Below are 18534 nucleotides of genomic sequence, written 5' to 3' on the forward strand. Positions count from 1 at the left end.
CCTGCCACCTTTGGAGTGCTTCACTTTTACGTCACCACCACCACCACCACTGATCTTTTTCTAGCAACATGTGTGGTTTTTTGTTGTTGTTGTTGTTCAGTTGTTTTTTGTTTGTTTGCTTTTTCTTAAATAATTGCCATTCTGTGGTCTTTCCAGAACAGCGTAGGGAAACAACCAGTTTTCATACCCACCTCCTCTAACCGGGAGGAGGACAAATCCAGCCGACTCCCTGCCGGCGTACCTGGCGTGGCTGCTGTGATCATCTTGGAGAAGCTTTTTGGCTTTTCCTTTAACTTGCAAGTCTTTAATCCATTTAGAGTTTGTGTATTTATGGTGTATGGTGGGGGCTCAGTAATTTTTTTATATCTGTAACTAGTTCGAATATCACTTATTCTTTCTTCAGTGACCTGTAATGCTTCCTCTGTGAGTCTGCTTCTAGTCTTTCTGTGGCTCAAGCCCTCTGTAATTACCACATTGTCTTAATTTTTAAGTCTTTATGATATCTTTATCATAGGCAGGATAAATTTTCTACTTTTGTTCTTCAGTAGTATTTTGGCTGTTATTAAACTTTGTTTTTACAAATATGTTTTTTGAGTCAGTTTTTCAAGTTCCTCAAGCAATATCATAGGGGTTTTATTAGATTTGTATTGAATCTCTATGGTCTCCAGGTCTCTGTCTTCTCTTACTTGATTTCAGCTATCCAAGTCTCCTGGCTGTTTCTCTAATTAAGCCAAAGAAGCGTTCATTTTATGCACTTGCTATATTCTCTGCATGGATTGCTCTTTCCCCAGATAGCCATCAGTGTTTTCTCTCCTACAGTTTTTTCCCCCCTCAAATTCAGAAAAGTAAGAGCTCATGACCTGAGCTGAAGTTGGAATTCAACCGACTGAGCCACCCAGGCTCCCCTAAGTTGTGTACTTCAAAATGGTGAAACTGGTAGATTTTATGTTATGTGAATTTTACCACACAAACACACACACATACAAAATCAGTAAAAATGGACAAAAGACCTGAGTTGACATTTTTTTAAAAAATGTATCCAGTTGGCCAATAAACATGTAAAAGTGCTCAACCTCACTAGTCATCAGGGAAATTACAAACTAAACCACAATGCAGTATCGTGACATATCTACCAGGATTCCTGAATATAAGATTGGCAACAAAAAGTGTTGGGGAGCACGCAAGGAACGGAACTCTTACAGTTAGATGAGAAAATGAGGAAAGTCTTGGATGGTGTCAACTAAAGCTGAACAAATGCATATTCTTTATGCAACAATTTCACTTATAAATGTATACCTGTAGCAGAAAGGAGTCCTATTTCTACCAAAAGAAATGTACAAGTATGTTTATAGCAGTACTAATCATAATAGTCAACAATAGAAAACAACCCATATGTCCATCATTAGGAAAATGAAAAAATTATGTTAGATACATATACCTGTCAGTCTTAAGATTTTTCTTCTGAAACTGCCTCTGAAAAACTCTAAGATAGGAAAGACTTTAGAATATCCTAATTGCTTAAAGGAGATTAATATTGTAGCACATGGATAAAAGGGAAAAGGACTAAAAATGAGGTATTCTTACTAGGCAGAGGCCCTGTGTTCTTATGGTAAAGAATCAGATTTTTATTTTTTTATTCAAAAAAAATTTTTAATGTTTATTTATTTTTGAGAGAGAGAGAGACAGAGTGTGAACAGGGGAGGGGCAGAGAGACAGAGAGAGAGATACAGACTCTGAAGGAGGCTCCAGGCTCTGAGCTGTCAGCACAGAGCCTGACACGGGGCTTGAACTCATGAACTGCAAGATCATGACCTAAGCTGAAGTTGGATGCTTAACCGACTGAGCCACCCAGGTGCCCCAAGAATTGGAGTTTTAAATTTCAGTTCAACAGGTATGAGGCCAAGAAGTTACATGGCATATTCTTCTGCAAAAGAGCCTGGGAATTGCAGTGTTTCTTTTGGGCAGCATTGTTCTCAACTAAAAACCAATAGTTCAGTCCATATATTAAAGGGGAATAATAGACATTTGGGGACAATGAGCAGTCTCCATCTCATAATCCTTTGGCCTGGTGGAAAGTGTTAAACATATACTTTTATAGATTCTGACTCAATTGATCTCATTCTAAAACCATCTCTGGTAGATATGGATTCTTTTGATCTAGAATGTTTCCTAAACATCCATAATTATAGCAAACTCTGAGGTAGATCAAAATTTCAGATAGTTGGGGCACCTGGCTGGCTCCGTTGGTGGAGTTTGTGACGCCTAGTCTTGGAGTTGTGGGTTTTAGCCTCATGCTGGGTATAGAGAGTGCTTAAAAATAAAATCTTCTAAAAATTTTTCAGAACCATTGACGACTTGATTTGTCAGTTAACTCCCTCACTTTCTCTTATGAGCTCTCATTTTTCTGTGTTCTTACCGTTTGTTTTTTATTCAGTTGCATGATGATATTTTAGAGCTTTCCAAGACTTTCATCTTCTATGTGAATTATTTTCAATTATCTCTCTTTGCTACCATCGATATATTTTTTTCTCACACAAAATCAGCAATTAAAGTGTGTTTCTTATCTTTCAGACTTGGTGTCCAGGTGTGAGGCCAAGAAGTTATCTCCAAAAAGAGATATTTTTGAGACAGAGTCGTCCCAATGGGCTATCGTGGAAGAATTTAAAGGTCATAATCCTGAGAAATCCATTTTCAGAGATCTTTGGGAAGGCAATACTCAGTTTGAGACACAACAGGAAAGAGAGGGCTGTTTCAGGCAATTTGTTATCAACCATGAGCACATGCCTGTATTTAACCAACATTCTTTACTAACTCAGGAATTTTATAATAGAGAGAAAATCTTTGGATGTAAAGAATGTAGGAAAAACTTCAGTTACCATTTATTTTTTAGTGATCACAGAAGAACTCATTCTAAAGAAAAATTTTCTGAATGTAAGGGATATGCAGAAACTCTTAATACATCATATCTTACTCAACAGAGAATTCAAAATAGTAACAAGTGCAGTGAATGTAAGGAATGTTGGAGGGCTTTTATTCATTGTCCACAACTTAAACAACACCTGAGAATCCATAATGGTGAAAAACGCTATGAATGTAAAGAATGTGGGAAAGCCTTTAATTATGGCTCAGAACTTATTCTGCATCAGAGAATTCACACTGGCGAAAAACCTTATGAATGTAAAGAATGTGGGAAGGCCTTTCGGCAACGATCACAGCTTACTCAACATCAGAGACTTCATACTGGTGAAAAACCTTATGAATGTAAGCAATGTGGGAAGGCTTTTATTCGTGGCTTTCAACTCAGTGAACATCTACGACTCCATACTGGTGAGAAGCCCTATGAATGTAAAGAATGTGGAAAGACTTTTAGGCATCGCTCACACCTTACTATACATCAGAGAATTCATACTGGTGAGAAGCCCTATGAATGTAGAGAATGTGGAAAGGCCTTTAGCTATCACTCAAGCTTCTCTCACCATCAGAAAATTCATTCTGGCAAAAAACCTTATGAATGTAGTGAATGTGGGAAGGCCTTTTGTGATGGCTTACAACTTACCCTACATCAGAGGATTCATACTGGTGAGAAACCCTATGAGTGCAAGGAATGTGGGAAGGCTTTTAGACAGTGCTCACACCTCAGAAGACATCAGAGAACTCATACTGGTGAGAAGCCTCATGAATGTATGCTATGTGGGAAGGCCTTTAGACTTCATTCACACCTTATTCAACATCAGAGAATTCATACTGGTGAGAAGCCCTATGAATGTAAGGAGTGTGGGAAGGCCTTTAGCTATCATTCAAGCTTCTCACACCATCAGAGAATTCATTCTGGGAAGAAACCTTATGACTGTGGAAAGGCCTTTAATCATGGCTTACAATTTAACATACACCAGACACTTCATACTGTTGACATGCCAGTAAGGTTTCCTCTTCTCTCTCCCCATCCTAGTTTAGCATCATGAAATTATTTTTAGCAATTTATGTTTTCTTTTTTTTTTAAGATAAAAGTTGGTGAAATACTGAATTTCATTAGTATTGATTTATTTCAATGATCCTTGAGGAAAAAATAAAAAACTTCGGGGCACCTGGGTGGCTCAGTCGGTTAAGTGTCTGACTTCGGCACAGGTCATGATCTCACGGTTCGTGGGGTCGAGCCCCACGTCGGGCTCTGTGCTGACAGCTCGGAGTCTGGAGCCTGCTTCGGATTCTGTGTCTCCCTCTCTCTCTGCCCCTCCCCCACTTGCACTCTGTCTCTCTCAAAATAACATTAAAATTTTTTTTAAATAAAGAAAAAAGCTTCAAGCAGGAAAATGGAAAAGATTATTAACAGGTAAAAGTTGCTTTAGTTCCAGTGCTGTTTCTGAGATACTATAATAACCAGTATTGGAAATAAATTTTATGAAATAGTGTTTTCACTGAAACCAGTGAAGTGGCAGAAATAAAATGAAAACAGTTTCTTCCCCTCCCACAAATCTGTGAGAGCCACTGAGTCTGTGTTGCTCCTTCCTGCTCAAGCATGCCTGCAAATATAAAGGGTTTATTGCATGTATGTGGAAGGTTTTAGTGCCTGTAGTGACATATTTCATGACAATTTTTTTTGCACTTAAATAATAGTGGACATTTTCCCAGGTGAATACATATAGATCTAACTCACTGTTTTTAAAGCTTCTGAATATTTCTAGTATATTAGTATTTTAAGCCATTCCCTACTGTAGACATTCGATTATTCTATTTCTTTTTCATCACAAATGATCAGACAAGAAATATTCTTACATCAACATTCTGTTATTTCCATTGAGTAGGTTACCAACGATGACAGTGTATGTGGTTTTGATGTTACATTAATTTTTCATTAAAAAATTTAGGCAATAAAAATATGTGCTACAAAATTCAAAAGTTACCAAACAAGTAAAAATTAAAGCTTTCTTAATACCTTATTCTAAGTACCAGTTGTCAATTCTTTTGTATTCTTATAGGGATTAAATTTTTTTCATTCTTTGGATGAAAGTGGATTAATCATAATCTTTATTTTATGAAATTCGCATCATTCCAAATTTAGCCCTCTTTCATTTATTTTCACTATTTCTCAGAGTTTATAAACATTTAACCAACCCTCAACTTGCTGCCTTTCTTCTCCAAATCCTTCATTGCCTACAATCCTTCACTCCAGTAGTGGAGCTCTGTCTTTTGTTTATAATATTTATTTGAGTCTTCTCTCTGTCTCTCTGTTTTTGGTTAAGTCAGACTAGCTAAAAGTTTTTCAACTTTATCTTTTCAAAGGGCCGACCCTTGGTTTTATTGATCTTTTCTATTGTCTTTTAAGTGTCTTTCATTTATATCTGCTCTTATATTTATCATTACCTTCATTATACAAACTTTGGGCTTAGGTTTTTTTTTTTTCTAGTTCCTTGGGGTATGAAGTTATTTACTTAAGGCTTTTTTTCCCCCTTGAGGCACCTGAGTGGCTCATTTGGCTAAGCGTCTGACTTCAGCTCAGGTCATGGCTCAGGTCATGATTTCGAAGTCTGTGGGTTCTATCCCTGCATTGGGTTCTGTGCTGGCAGCTCAGGGCCTGGGGCCTGTTTCAGATTCTGTGTTTCCCCCTCGTTCTGCCTCTTCCTGGCTTGTGCTCTGTCTCTAAATAAATAAATAAATAAATAAATAAATAAATAACCCTCCCCTCTACCTCCCTCCCCCCCGCCCAGTGTAAGCTTTTATCCCTGTCAGCTCCGTTCTTAGAACTGCATTTGCAATATCCCGTATGTTTCTTTCCGTTTTCATTTTTCTTAAGATATTCTCTGATTTCCTTTTGATTTCTGTTTAGATACATTGGTTGTTCAGGAGTGTGTACTCCTGAATATATATAATTTTCACATACTTGTTAATTTTCCAGTTCTCCTTCTGTTAAAATTTGTAGTTTTATGCCATTATGGTCAAAAAAGTTACTTGATATGATTTGTTTTAAATGGGTAAGACTTGTCTTATGGCCTAACATAGGATCTATCCTGGAGAACGTTGAGTGTGTTTTTGAGAAGAGTGTGTATTCTGCTGCTGTTGGGTGGAGTGTTCTGTGTCTGTCCATTAGTTCCACTTGGTCTAAAGTGTTATTCAAGCCCACTCTCTCCTTACTGATTTTCTGTCTGAAAAGAGCTATTGTTGAGAGTGGGAATTTGAAGTTCTCTACTATCTTTGTATTGTTATCTAGTTCTCCCTTCAGATCTGTCTGTATTTGCTATATATATTTAAAGGCTCTGGTGTAGGTTGCATATATATTTACACTTGTTATATCCTCTTTATGAATTAATCACTTATAAAATGACTTGTGACAGAATTTGACTAAAAGTCTGTTTTTACTGATACAAGTATAACCACCCCTGCTCTCCTTCGGTGAGCATTTGCACAGAATATCTTTTTTGTCCTTTCACTTTTAACCTTTATGTGTCCTAAAACTAAAGTGCTTGATTCTCTTATAGCCAGCATTTTTGGGATTCTTCTTCTTCTCCCCCTCTCCTTCCTCCTCCCTTTTCCTCCTCCCTCCTCCCCCTCTCTCCTCCTCTTCCATCTTCCTCCTCCTCCTCCTCCTCCTCTTCCTTCTTCTTCCTTTTCCCGCCTCCTTTTCCCTCCTCCTGTCTTTCTTCTTCTGTCCATTAAGCTACTCTGTGGCCTTGTTTGGAGAATTTAATTCTTTATAGTTAAAGTAATTATTTATAGGTAAGATCTTTTAATTGCCATTTCATTCATTGTTTTCTGACTGCATTGTAGTTCCTTTTTCCTTTCTTCCTCTCTTGATGTCTTCCTTTTGATTTGATGAGTTTTTTTTTAAATAGAGGTATGCTTTGGTTCCTTTCTCTTTTGTGTATTTACTATAGGTTTTTTCTGTGTAAGTACTATGGGGCCTACATAAAATATCTTATAACCATTAACAGTCTATTTTAAGGTAATAGCAACTTAACTTCAGTTGCATAAAAATGGTCTGATTTTACCTCTGCCCTCCTCCTAAGTTTTATGATACTGATGTCATATTTTATGTCTTTTTATATTGCATATCAAGAAATTATAGTAGCTAGTCTTTTTTAATATTTTTTGTTTTTTTAACTTTTATACTCAAACATGATTTATGTACTACCTTTGCAATATTAAAGTATTGTGGATTACTATGTACCTTTTCCAGTGAGTTTTATACTTTCCTAAGATTTCATGTTGTCATTTAGTGTCCTTTCATTTCAACTTGAATTTCCTTTAGCATTTCTTGTAAGGCAGGTCTAGTCATGATGAATTCCCATAGTTTTTGTCTGTCTGGATATGTCTTAAATCTTGCCTATGTAGCTTGCCATGTACATTTTAAGTTATCTAATCTACTTTACCTGTGTATTAATTCCAGAGAAATACAGAAATTTTACCCATAAATCACTTTATTTCTTGGTCTTCCATTTTGTGTTGTTATACATATTATAACCATATACTTTATGAACCCAAATTTTATTTATTTTTGTGTCTACTAAAGATGCTGAGTAAAGAAAAGAGGCCAAGTATATACTCTGGAGCTTGTTATATTAACCTTATTTACCATTTCTATTTTTGTTTCCAGTGGATTCAAGTTAATATCTAGGGTCATTTCTTTATTCTAAATTTTTTAAATGTTTTTTATTTATTTTTGAGAGACAGAGAGACAGCGTGAAAAGGGAGGGTCAGAGAGAGAGGGAGATACAGAATCTGAAGCAGCCTCCAGGCTCTGAGCTGTCAGCACAGAGCCCGAAGCAGGGCTCGAACCCACGAACCCTGAGATCATGACCTGAGCCGAAGCCGGACGCTTAACCGACTGAGCCACCCAGGCGCCCCCATTTCTTTATTATAATACAGCTTTGCTCCCACCCACCTTCTTTGTGTTGTTTAATATGGAAATTTATGTGTGTTCTAGGTCTAGCAATACAGTTACATTGTATACAATTGTATACGTATTGTAGTGTTAGCCCAGACAGTTTTTCTTCTTTAATAATGCAAGTACATGACTTAAACCAAGGCATCCACTTCAGAGATGGCTATCTCCAACACATTGCCAGTCACATATCTAGATAAAGAGCCAGTCTCCCCTTTCCCAAGGCTTTTTTGATTTACAGATCTTGGCTGATTTCAGTAACTGACCATTTGGGGTGTTTTTTTTTTCTTTTCCTGCACTTCAAGTTCTTGCTCTTATGTTCTGACCTCATCAATAAAGAGTAAGCCCCCTAAACCTTAGGCCTCCCACCCATGACCCCAATAAAAGTAAAACCCCTTACTCTCTCTCTCTCCAACCTCACTGCATGGCTTGAGATGTGCCGTGTAATTTTCAGGATTTGCAAGTAATAAATGTTCTCTCTCTTTTCTTAAGTTTATTTATTTTTGAGAGAGACAGAGGGAGCAGGGGAGACAGAGAGAGAAGGAGACAGAGAATCCCAAGCAGGCTCCATGCTGTCAGCGCAGAGCCCAACGTTGGGGCTTGATCTCATGAACACATGAGATCATGACCTGGGCCGAAATCAAGAGTCAGACGCTTAACCAACTGAGCCACTCAGGCACCCCATTAAGTGTTCTCTTTCAAGGTTTCTTTCTTTTTTTTTTTTTCCAAAGGCAAAAAGCAAGGGTCGTTTATTGCAGGTTCGAACCCGGGCCTCTGCTCACTCCAAGCTGGTGGAACGGAGAGAGCCAGAGAGCCTCTTTCAAGGTTTCTTGATGTTTATTGTTGTGGCCATCTTGCAGTTATAATAAGAACCAAAAGGCCAGTCCAGCCACAACATTGGTTATCAGTAGCATGGGACTGGCACAAAACACACACACACACACACATATATACACACACATATATATGTATATATATATACATAATTGCTTTTTAGACCAATTAAGAGAAGAAATATGCACTTGTTCTTTTATTTTTATTTTAATTTTTAAATATAGTTTATTGTCAAGTTGGTTTCCATATAACACCCAGTTCTCATCCCAACAAGTGCCCTCCTCCATGCCCATCACCCATTTTCCTCGCCCCCCATCAACCCTCAGTTTGTTCTCAGTATTTAAGAGTCTCCTAGGGTTTCCTCCCTCACTCTCCTTAACCGGTTTTTCCCCCTTTCCCTTCCCCTATGGTCCTCTGTTACATTTCTCCTGATCCACATATGAGTGAAAACATATGGTATCTTTCTCTGCCTGACTTATTTCACTTATTGTGCTTTTATAATTACACGATACCTTTACTGGTGCTTTTTGATACCATCTAGGGTCACTTGCTTTCATTCTGAAGAACTTTCTCTAGTGTATCTTATAAGGTAGATCTGTTACCAACAGATTCTCTCAGTTTTGGTTTGATTGGCAATGTCTTTATTTCACCATTTTTTAAAAATGTTTTATTTTTATTTTTGATACAGAGAGAGACAGAGCATGAGAGGGGGAGGGGCAGAGAGAGAAGGAGACACAGAACCGGAAGCAGGCTCCAGGCTCTGAGCTAGCTGTCAGCACAGAGCCTGACGCAGGGCTCGAACCCACGAACGTGAGATCTGACCTGAGCCAAAGTCGGAGGCTTAACCGACTGAGCCACCCAGGCGCCCCTATTTCACCATTTTTTAAAGGTAGTTTTACTTGTATATAAATTTTTTTGTATACAGATACGCCCCCCACCCAACCTGACCCTGATTCCTCCCAGAACTTTGAATATGTCATTCCATTGTCTTGTGGTCTTCATTGTTTCTGATAAGAAATCTACTGTTCACTTTATTGGGGTTCTCCTGTAAGTGATGAGTCTTTCTGTTGTTTTCAAGATTTTCTTCTTGACTAGCTTTTAGCAATTTTACTATGAGGTCTTTGTGGATCTTTGCTTAGAGTTTCTTTAGCTTCTTGGGAGTGTATATTAAAGTTTTTCAGTGAATTGGGAAAATTTCAGCCTTTTTTTCTTTTTTTAAATTTTTTTAATGTTTTATTTATTTTTGATACAGAGAGAGACAGAGCATGAGAGGGGGAGGGGCAGAGAGAGAAGGAGACACAGAACCGGAAGCAGGCTCCAGGCCCTGAGCTAGCTGTCAGCACAGAGCCTGACACGGGGCTCGAACCCACGAACGTGAGATCTGACCTGAGCCAAAGTCGGAGGCTTAACCGACTGAGCCACCCAGGTGCCCCTGGAGCATGTGACTCTTGATCTGAGTTGTGAGTTCAAGCCCCTCTCATAGATAATTCTATTGCTTGCTTTTTTCCTGTGTATGGGTCATATTTTCCTGTTTCTCTGTATGTCTCATAATTTTTTGTTTACAACTGACACTTGAGATAATATATCATGTTATATATTTTTGCAACTCTGGGTACAAATTTTCCCATCCTGCTTTCTGAACATTGATAATCTGTGGCCTTCAATCAAACTCAGAGTCTTTCTTGTTTGCTTGTTTGTTTGTTTGTTTGTTTTTACAGTGGGCTCTCGCCTATTGTGGGACTTGAACTCATGACCCTGAGATCAAGAGTCAGATGCTCTACTGACTGAGCCCCCAGGCAACATATTTCTTGTCTAATTCTACAGTTGCTAATACGGTGATGTTGTCTTACTTTCTTTAACGGGTGGGCACAAAGCATTCAAGCTCACTTTTCATAAAGGACTGTGCCACAGGGTTTCATGAGTCTTGTTGTTGTTGTTGTTGTTGTTATTTCTTCTGTAACTCTGAGCATCAGAAACTGTTTTGCAGAAGCATAGGCTGCAGTACCAGCAAAGGTATGTTGTAGGATGTTAACCATCTGGTTTTAGGAGTGTAGGCTTTAGCATGCCAAATGGTGAATTGCTTTTCTTTCAAAAATGCAGTCACCAGGTGGTCCTGAATTTTGCACAGGTTATCACTCTTTGTCCTGCCCGCACTTTAGAATGAGTGTCAATGCCTAGTTGAAACACATAACTGATTGTCCCAGGGAAAGTGTCATTTCGCTGAGCCTAGCATCAGTAATGACTTGTGCTAGAATTGAGACATATGATTCAGGGGGCGCCTGGGTGGCTCAGGCGGTTAAGCGTCTGACTTCAGCTCAGGTCATGATCTCATGGTTTGTGGGTTCGAGGCCTGAGTCAGGCTCTGGGCTGTCACAGCCTGCTTCGGATTCTGTGCCTCCCTCTCTCTCTCTGCCCCTCCCCTGCTCACACACACACTCTCTGTCTCTCTCAAAAAAAAAAAAGTTGAGACATATGATTCAATCTGAGATAGAGATTTGGGCAAAGACACATGGCCCACGGCTACTTTAAGGAGGGCCTCAATCTCATTCCTGTCAATGTCAATTATCAAAACTTCTGATTTAGGTCAATTAAATCTTTTAACAAAGGTTTGCTAAGACTCAGGAAATATAACACAAAGCAGCAAAGCCCAAACTCTCAGCAGCACAGATCAAACAGCATGCTTTCCAGTTAGTCACTCAAAATGCATAGTCGCCAAAAGGCAACAGAGCTTGTTAGCAAACCCAAGGTAGTTATCTCTCTGATCACTGCTTTAATTTTTGCAGCCACCCTACAAAATGTGGGAGAGACCCCAACTCAAAATTTGGTTTGGGTGTCAAGACGTGTTACCACACATGCACCAACAGAATAAGGAAAGGGTTAGTACTCACATAATGATATTTCTGGGGAGACAAGATTCCAAGCAGGTCTCAAAATGGATTGAGGGACCAGGGAGGGGAGAGTGGCTTGGGTTTTTATTGTGCTTAGGGGTAGGGCTGTGTAAGTGTTCCCGTGAAGAGGCTGGGGTTTGTGTAGTTTGAACTTCCCACCTGCACTAAAGGAAAGGACACATAGCAGTCAACCATCAAAAATGGAATCCTGCCCTTTATTACACTGTATTACCTGTTACTTTATAACAGGCTACCACAAACACAGCTTAGAGCAACACACAGTCACTCTCACAGTTTCTGAAGCTCATGAATCTAAGCATAGCCTTGCTGGGTCCTCTATTTCAAGGTTTCTCATAAGGCTACAGTCAAGGGGTGCGTGGCTTAGTTGGAAGAGTGTGCAACTCTTGATCCCAGGGTTGTGAGTTGAGCCCCGCATTGGGTGTAAAGATTACTTAAATAAAACTTAAAAAAAAAAAAAAAAAAGCTATAGTCAAGATATGGACCAGGTTTTACCTGAAGGCACAACTGGGGAAGGATCACTTTCAAGCTCCCATGGTTATTTGTAGGATTTGGTACCTTACAGGCGATTAGACCAAGGACCTCAGTTTCATGCTGGTTGTTGGCCAGGGTCCAATTTCAGGTCATTGCTTTATGGGCTTCTCCAACATGGCATCTTACTTCATCAAAGCCAGACAGACAGAGTCAATAAAGAGTCTTATAGCAAGAAGTTTTCTTTTGTAACTTTAATCATGGAAGTGACTTCCTATGATCTTTGCCATATTCTATTGATTAGAAATAAGTTACTAAGCTCACTTTCAAAGGGAAGGGATTACACAAAGGCATGCATATCAGCATCAGGGATCATTGAGGGACATCATAGTCTTTCTGCCACAAGGCCCTATGGCCATTTACTTGAACAGCTGTACATTGGAAAAAGGAAAATACCCAGATATCTTGAAATCATTGTCTGACTTGACAATGATGCCCAGAGACCTAAAGCATTATCACAGTCCACATGTTAAAATAGTCTTATGTGGGGGTCAGGTAATAAGTGGATTTCTGACCCATGTCTAGCTTACATTGGACCTATTGGGTTCACACACCATCTGATGGTTATTTTATGTATCCCTAAATTTACAATAAGTATTGGCATATTTTGGAGTTGAAGTTATTCCACATCTGGGATCCTTGGCCTTTAGTGGTAGAGTTACAGTGGAAAAAAACAAGTGGAAATCTCTGAGATTACTCCTGTCCTCCCAAGCCACAATGGTAAGTGAAAAATCGTATCACATCCTAGAGCGATGGTGAACATTAGTCTTACCCTAAAGATCAAAAGGATGTAAGATTGGTGGTCACTATTTTTTTTAACATATGCAATTATTTTCCATCATTTACAATTCAGTAGTTACAATGACACTCCAAACAGAAAAGCAAAGTAAAAAATCAAAACCCCAACTTCTATTTCATGTAATTAGACTTATACAGAAATTAGAAGGTTAAGTAACAACTAGTGAATCACCTAATTTCACAGCTATCTGACGTGGCAATCGTTATATAGCAACTTATCTATGATACATTCAAGATAAGTGATACAATTTATTACTTGTCCATAAGCTACAACACAGCCTGCTTAATACCTTTCCTTAAATTCCACCTCTATAGTACAATATACTTGAGGTCCATGCAAGAAAGGAGCTACCTTTTATGTAGGAAATGGATGATTGAGTCTTTGGTGCTGTAAAAGCAACTTCACTTAAACATAACCATGGTGGTCACTATTATACCTCAGTAGCATATGTCTATTTTATACCCCAGGCTGTGAATGTAACTATCGGCTTTACCAGTTAGTAGCCTCTGGAAGTGGTATTTTTGCTATAGCAGGTGTTTACTAAACAGTGATTGATTTGAATGGCTTTATTCTTTTCTACCCCAATTACAAAAGAAAACCAAAAACAGTTTCAAGTGACAGACATATGTGTTTATGATTTGCCACCTCTGTCAACATATAACAGATCTGGAGATTCACAGTAATTAATTTCACTGATGACATCAGTCTAATAAGACAGCATGGGGAAAGGATGTCGTGCACATTAGAAGACTCGTTAAGATGCATGCTCCCCAGAGGATGAGAGAAGAACCTACAAAGACTCAGAGACCTTCCACTTATTAGAAGAAACTGCTCTATGTGTATCCTCTACTACTGAGAGGAAAGCACACTTCCAGGCAAACTTCTTTGTGCTATGAAAGCAATACGTTCAACATTTCCGAATACCCATATATGGCGTGGCAAAGAATGCTACCAGCTTTGAGCGGAGCCTAGCATAGTAAAAGGCTCGGTAGCATGTCCTTGCTGAGGTACAGTGTTCCCACTGGAGCTGTATGATCTGAAATAACTGTAAACTGTTGGAGATCTGACTGATGGAAAATGGTGCGGTGTGGAGTTCACAGCAAGCCCTGGTCAGAGCAGAATGAGCAAGAATATGTCATCTGTAGCAGATAATCAGTTTTTGAAAATAAGCTCGTGGTGTGCTCCTGTGAGGACAGGTTGTTTGGCCATGCAAGTCATCATGCACCCTGAACTGCCCATTGTGAGGTATGTCCTGTCAGAACCACAAAAGTGATAAAGTTGGATGAGCCCCGTGCAATCTTTGAAAAACTGGAAATGGTACATTCAGGATTAAGCACAAGAAATACTAAAGGGCACACACAGTCTACATAAATATGTCACCTGTTACTTCCACCAGTGGCTCAGATCACTCATATGGACAAACAGGAGTCCCATAAAACCAGCAGAGAGAGAAAGAAAATGACTGAACTGAGCTTACAGTTTGTTGGCTCTGTATGTGAGTGACAACTGAAGTGGGAAGCAATAGCTGTACTCAGAAGCTTCACACAGGTGGCTCTGAAAGAGGATTTTTCTCAGTGGATGATACTTGAAAGGTATTGCATTTTGTCATCCATTTCATGTAGAAGGAGAAGTGTCCCAAGAGAAGAATAATCATACTCCTTGGGTAAATGGCCTCGTCAGGGGCCTGGAAGAAGAAAGGTTAAAAGATAGTTTTATCAGTCAATATTTAATCAGAGAAACAGAAACAGTATATATAAAGATTTATTGCAGTGAAACTGCTAATGTCATTCTAGGGGCTGTCTAGGCAAGTTGAAAATCAGGAACGGCAGGCTAGAATTCTTGGACATAATACTGCTGTCTACAGGCAGACTTTTTTCTTTTTCAGGGAATTCCTCAGCTCTGCTCTAAATGCCTTTTGACTGATGAAATCTCGGATACTCTCCCTTAAAGTTAACTGATTATGGACTTTAGTCACATCTACAAAATACCTTCACAGCAACACCAGATTAGTGTTTGAACTAACTGTAGTCTAGCCAAGTTGACACATAAACATGACCGTAACTGTCCACCAGTTATCAGCTTGTCACCCACACACATTTCCTTTAATCACACTCTTCAAATGAAGACCATTGCCTGGCAGCCTGGACCTGTTCAAGAGCTTTCTGTCATTTGGGGCCCACCCAAAACTAGCAGCTTTTCAATTCATTAAGTAAATGGGCCACAATGGCATATCCAAATGAGGACTGTGTTTTGTCTAAAATCCAAAGAGCCCACTACGCGTCATGGTTCTAGGAGGGGCCAGTTTCACTTAAAGTTTCACTTTAAGAAGGATATCTCAGGGTACTTGCGAAGCGTCCGACTCAGCACGGGTCATGATCTCACTGTTCGTGGATTTGAACCCCACGTTGGGCTCTGCACTGACAGCCCAGAGCCTGGAGCCTGCTTCAGATTCTGTGCTCTTCTTTCTCTCGTGTGCGGCTCTCTCTCAAAATTAAACTGTGTATCTCAACATGCACCACTTTGACTCCATAGACATTCCACTGAGGTGGGAGGCCTTTGAATTTTTACTGAAGTATTTCCCACTCATTGACATACAAATGTCTTAACAATACGTCTCCCATCCTAATACCTTATTAATGTAATGGACTAACATGATGACTTGTGGAAGGGAAGTGTGATCAAGGTGTAAGTGGACTAAATTATGATCTAGAGCTGGAGAGTTGATAAACCCTTGTGATGGTTAATTTTATGTGTCAGCTTGGGTAGGCCACGGTACATATTTGCTCAAATATTATTCTAGATGTTTCTTTGAAGGCATTTATTAGATGAAATTAACATTTCAATCAGTAGACTGAGAAAAGCGGATGGTCCTTCATAATATTTGTGGGCCCCATCCAGTCAGTGGAAGGCTTTAATAGAAAAAAATTGACCTCTCTTGAAGAGGAAATTCTATGAGCAGACTGTTCTTAGGCTTGAACTACAGCATGAACTCTTCCCTGGTTTTCCAGTCTGGATGACTACCCTGCAGATTTTTGACTTGCTAGCTTCCACAGTTGCGTGATCCAATTCTTTAAAATAAGTCGATCTCTTTTTTGCTGTCTCTATCTTCTGTTTCTTTATATATGTGTATATATTTATGTTTGTATACATACATGTTAGTAAATATATACATGGTAAATATATACATGTGTGTATGTGTATGTACACACACATATCTGTGTGCATGTGTGTATATTTGTGTATAAACCCCTAAGGGTGCCTGTTTCTCTGGAGAACCCAGACTAACACAGGTCCTGAGGTAGAACGGTAAAGGTGTATTGCTAGCCTGAAAACACAGTACTTCTAGGGGTCTTTACTAACAGTTGTTTAGAAAAAAATTTTCCAGGTCAATAGCCGTATGCCACATACCAGAGGATGTGTTAATTTGCTCAAGCAACAAAACCACATCTGGAATGCAATTAGGATTACCACCTGATTAAATTTATGATGATCTATTGTCATTTAAGATCCATCTGTTTCCCGGGCGCCTGGGTGGCTCAGTCGGTTAGGCCTCCGGCTTCGGCTCAGGTCAGATCTCACGTTCCTGGGTTCGAGCCCCGCGTCGGGCTCTGTGCTGACAGCTAGCTCAGAGCCTGGAGCCTGCTTCCGGTTCTGTGTCTCCTTCTCTCTCTGCCCCTCCCCCTCTCATGTCTGTCTCTCTCTGTATTAAAAATAAATAAAACATTAAAAAAAAAGATCCATCTGTTTCCCATATAAACCAAATAAGTGACTTGAATGAGTGACATATGTTGCATATTACCCCCCTTCCCCCATCTTTCAAGTCCAGTGATACCAATCTCTGTAATCCCTGCAGGATTATGGTATTCCTTTTTTTTTTTTTTTTTTACTATTTTTGTGGATAGAGGCAGTTATACCTACAAAGGTTTCTGGTTGGCCTTCCCTACTGTAATAACCCTCATGCCACAGGTTAGAGAACTAATATGGGGGTTCTGTTGCCAAGTAGGTCTATCCCAATTATGCATTTGGAACTGGGGAAATAACCACAAAATGGATTGGGAAACCAATGGGCTCGCTGTGAGACAGCCCTGAACTGAACCTGACCTCCATAAGTTCCTACTCTACCTGGGGGACCACAGTGACATTCTGAGTTTCCAGAAATTAGAGTCAGTTCAACTCAATGTTCATTAATTCCTGAAATGTATAATTATTTCCTTTTCCCCATTGCAGCTGCTTTGGCATTTACTTTGGTAAATGGCCATAGTTTCCTCTGGAGAAGGATAGGAGAAAGATTGACAGTATAAACTTTTGACAGTGTAGCAGTGTCCTTTCTGAATGGGGCCTGGGCCTTCCCTTTTCTTCAAGGGGTTCTGGGTCTGTAAAGTGGCTCAGATTTGGGAATTGGTTAAGGGGTTCTGAATCACTCTAGTAATTCAAGTTAGATTTCTGTTCCCTCAGCCTAGAAGTCTTCTGCTTTATAGATCAAATAAGGATTTAGTACTCTAACCGTATGTCTTTTCTAGGTATACTGTGATAAGTTCGTGAATACCATAGGTCTTTGTGAGTCGGACTACATTGTTTACTGCTTTGGCTTTGCTGCTCTATACATAAACACACGCCGGTCATGACCTGAGCCAAAGTCAGACACTTAACAGACTGAGCCACTGAGGCACCCTCCCTTATTGTATTTTGACATTCCAGTTAATTGGTAACCGTTTACACCATAATGTTCAATGTACAGAGAATCAGAGTTGTTTGGTACGCTGAGCTTCTCCTCATAGTTAACAGTGAAAGATTTGTCTTCTAGAATTGCTGGGGTAGGTTAGCAGGTCTTAGGTGATAAATCTAGTCTAACAATCCAATCTCCCTAAGCCGTTGGCTACCTTACTTCACAGTATACCAAGGAGGGTCTGGTGTGTCACCTTCATTTCTGCAGGCCGCCTTCGAGGCCATGTTTTAGCCAACCAGCCAGTCAGAGCCTTTCTCAACTCCTCAAGCCAAAACATTGACTCCAGAATCTGCCTGATATAACTTTATATTCTTTCCTCCATAATCACACACTTTAAGATCCATTTACAAACATAACCCACGGATTAATTTGCATAAATTAGAAAAAAAAATCATGCAGTTTTTTAGTGAATAGCACAACTCCTTTGGGTCACACTTTGTACCTAATGTTTTGGGTACAGTTTGCCTGGACTTGAATCTCATTACTGGTCTGGAAGCAAAGAGGTATGGAAGGATTAGTCTTGAGGCGAATCAGCAGGGTCTTTCTTTTTTTTTTTTTTATCTTTATTTTTTTTCCCCATAATATTTTATTGTCAAATTGTTTTCCATACAACACCCAGTGCTCTTCCCCTTAAGTGCCCTCCACCATCACCACCACCTCTTTCCCCCCTCCCCTTGCCCCTCAACCCTCAGTTTATTCTCAGCATTCAATAGTCTCTCAAGTTTTGCATCCCTCTCTCTCCCCAACTCTCTCTCCCTCCTCCGCTCCCCCTGGTTCTCCATTAGGTCTCTCTTGTTTTCCTGCTAGACCTATGAGTGCAAACATATGGTTTCTGTCTTTCTCTGCCCGGCTTACTTCACTC

General features: G+C 39.6%; 1 protein-coding gene across 2 annotated transcripts in view; it reads left to right on the plus strand.

The window, feature by feature from the left end:
* The window catches only part of ZNF461 (zinc finger protein 461), a 31535-nt gene extending 27428 nt beyond the window's left edge, over positions 1–4107 (plus strand). For both annotated transcript variants that reach the window (XM_029926243.1, XM_029926244.1), the window contains one exon: positions 2572–4107. In XM_029926243.1, coding sequence (XP_029782103.1) covers positions 2572–3962 — 1391 coding nt within the window. In that variant the 3' untranslated portion in view covers positions 3963–4107. The remainder of the gene's footprint in view (positions 1–2571) is intronic.
* The last annotated feature ends 14427 nt before the right edge of the window (positions 4108–18534 follow it).

The sequence above is a fragment of the Suricata suricatta genome, chromosome 16 (assembly GCF_006229205.1).
Source record: "Suricata suricatta isolate VVHF042 chromosome 16, meerkat_22Aug2017_6uvM2_HiC, whole genome shotgun sequence".
NCBI classification, from domain to species: Eukaryota; Metazoa; Chordata; class Mammalia; order Carnivora; family Herpestidae; genus Suricata; species Suricata suricatta.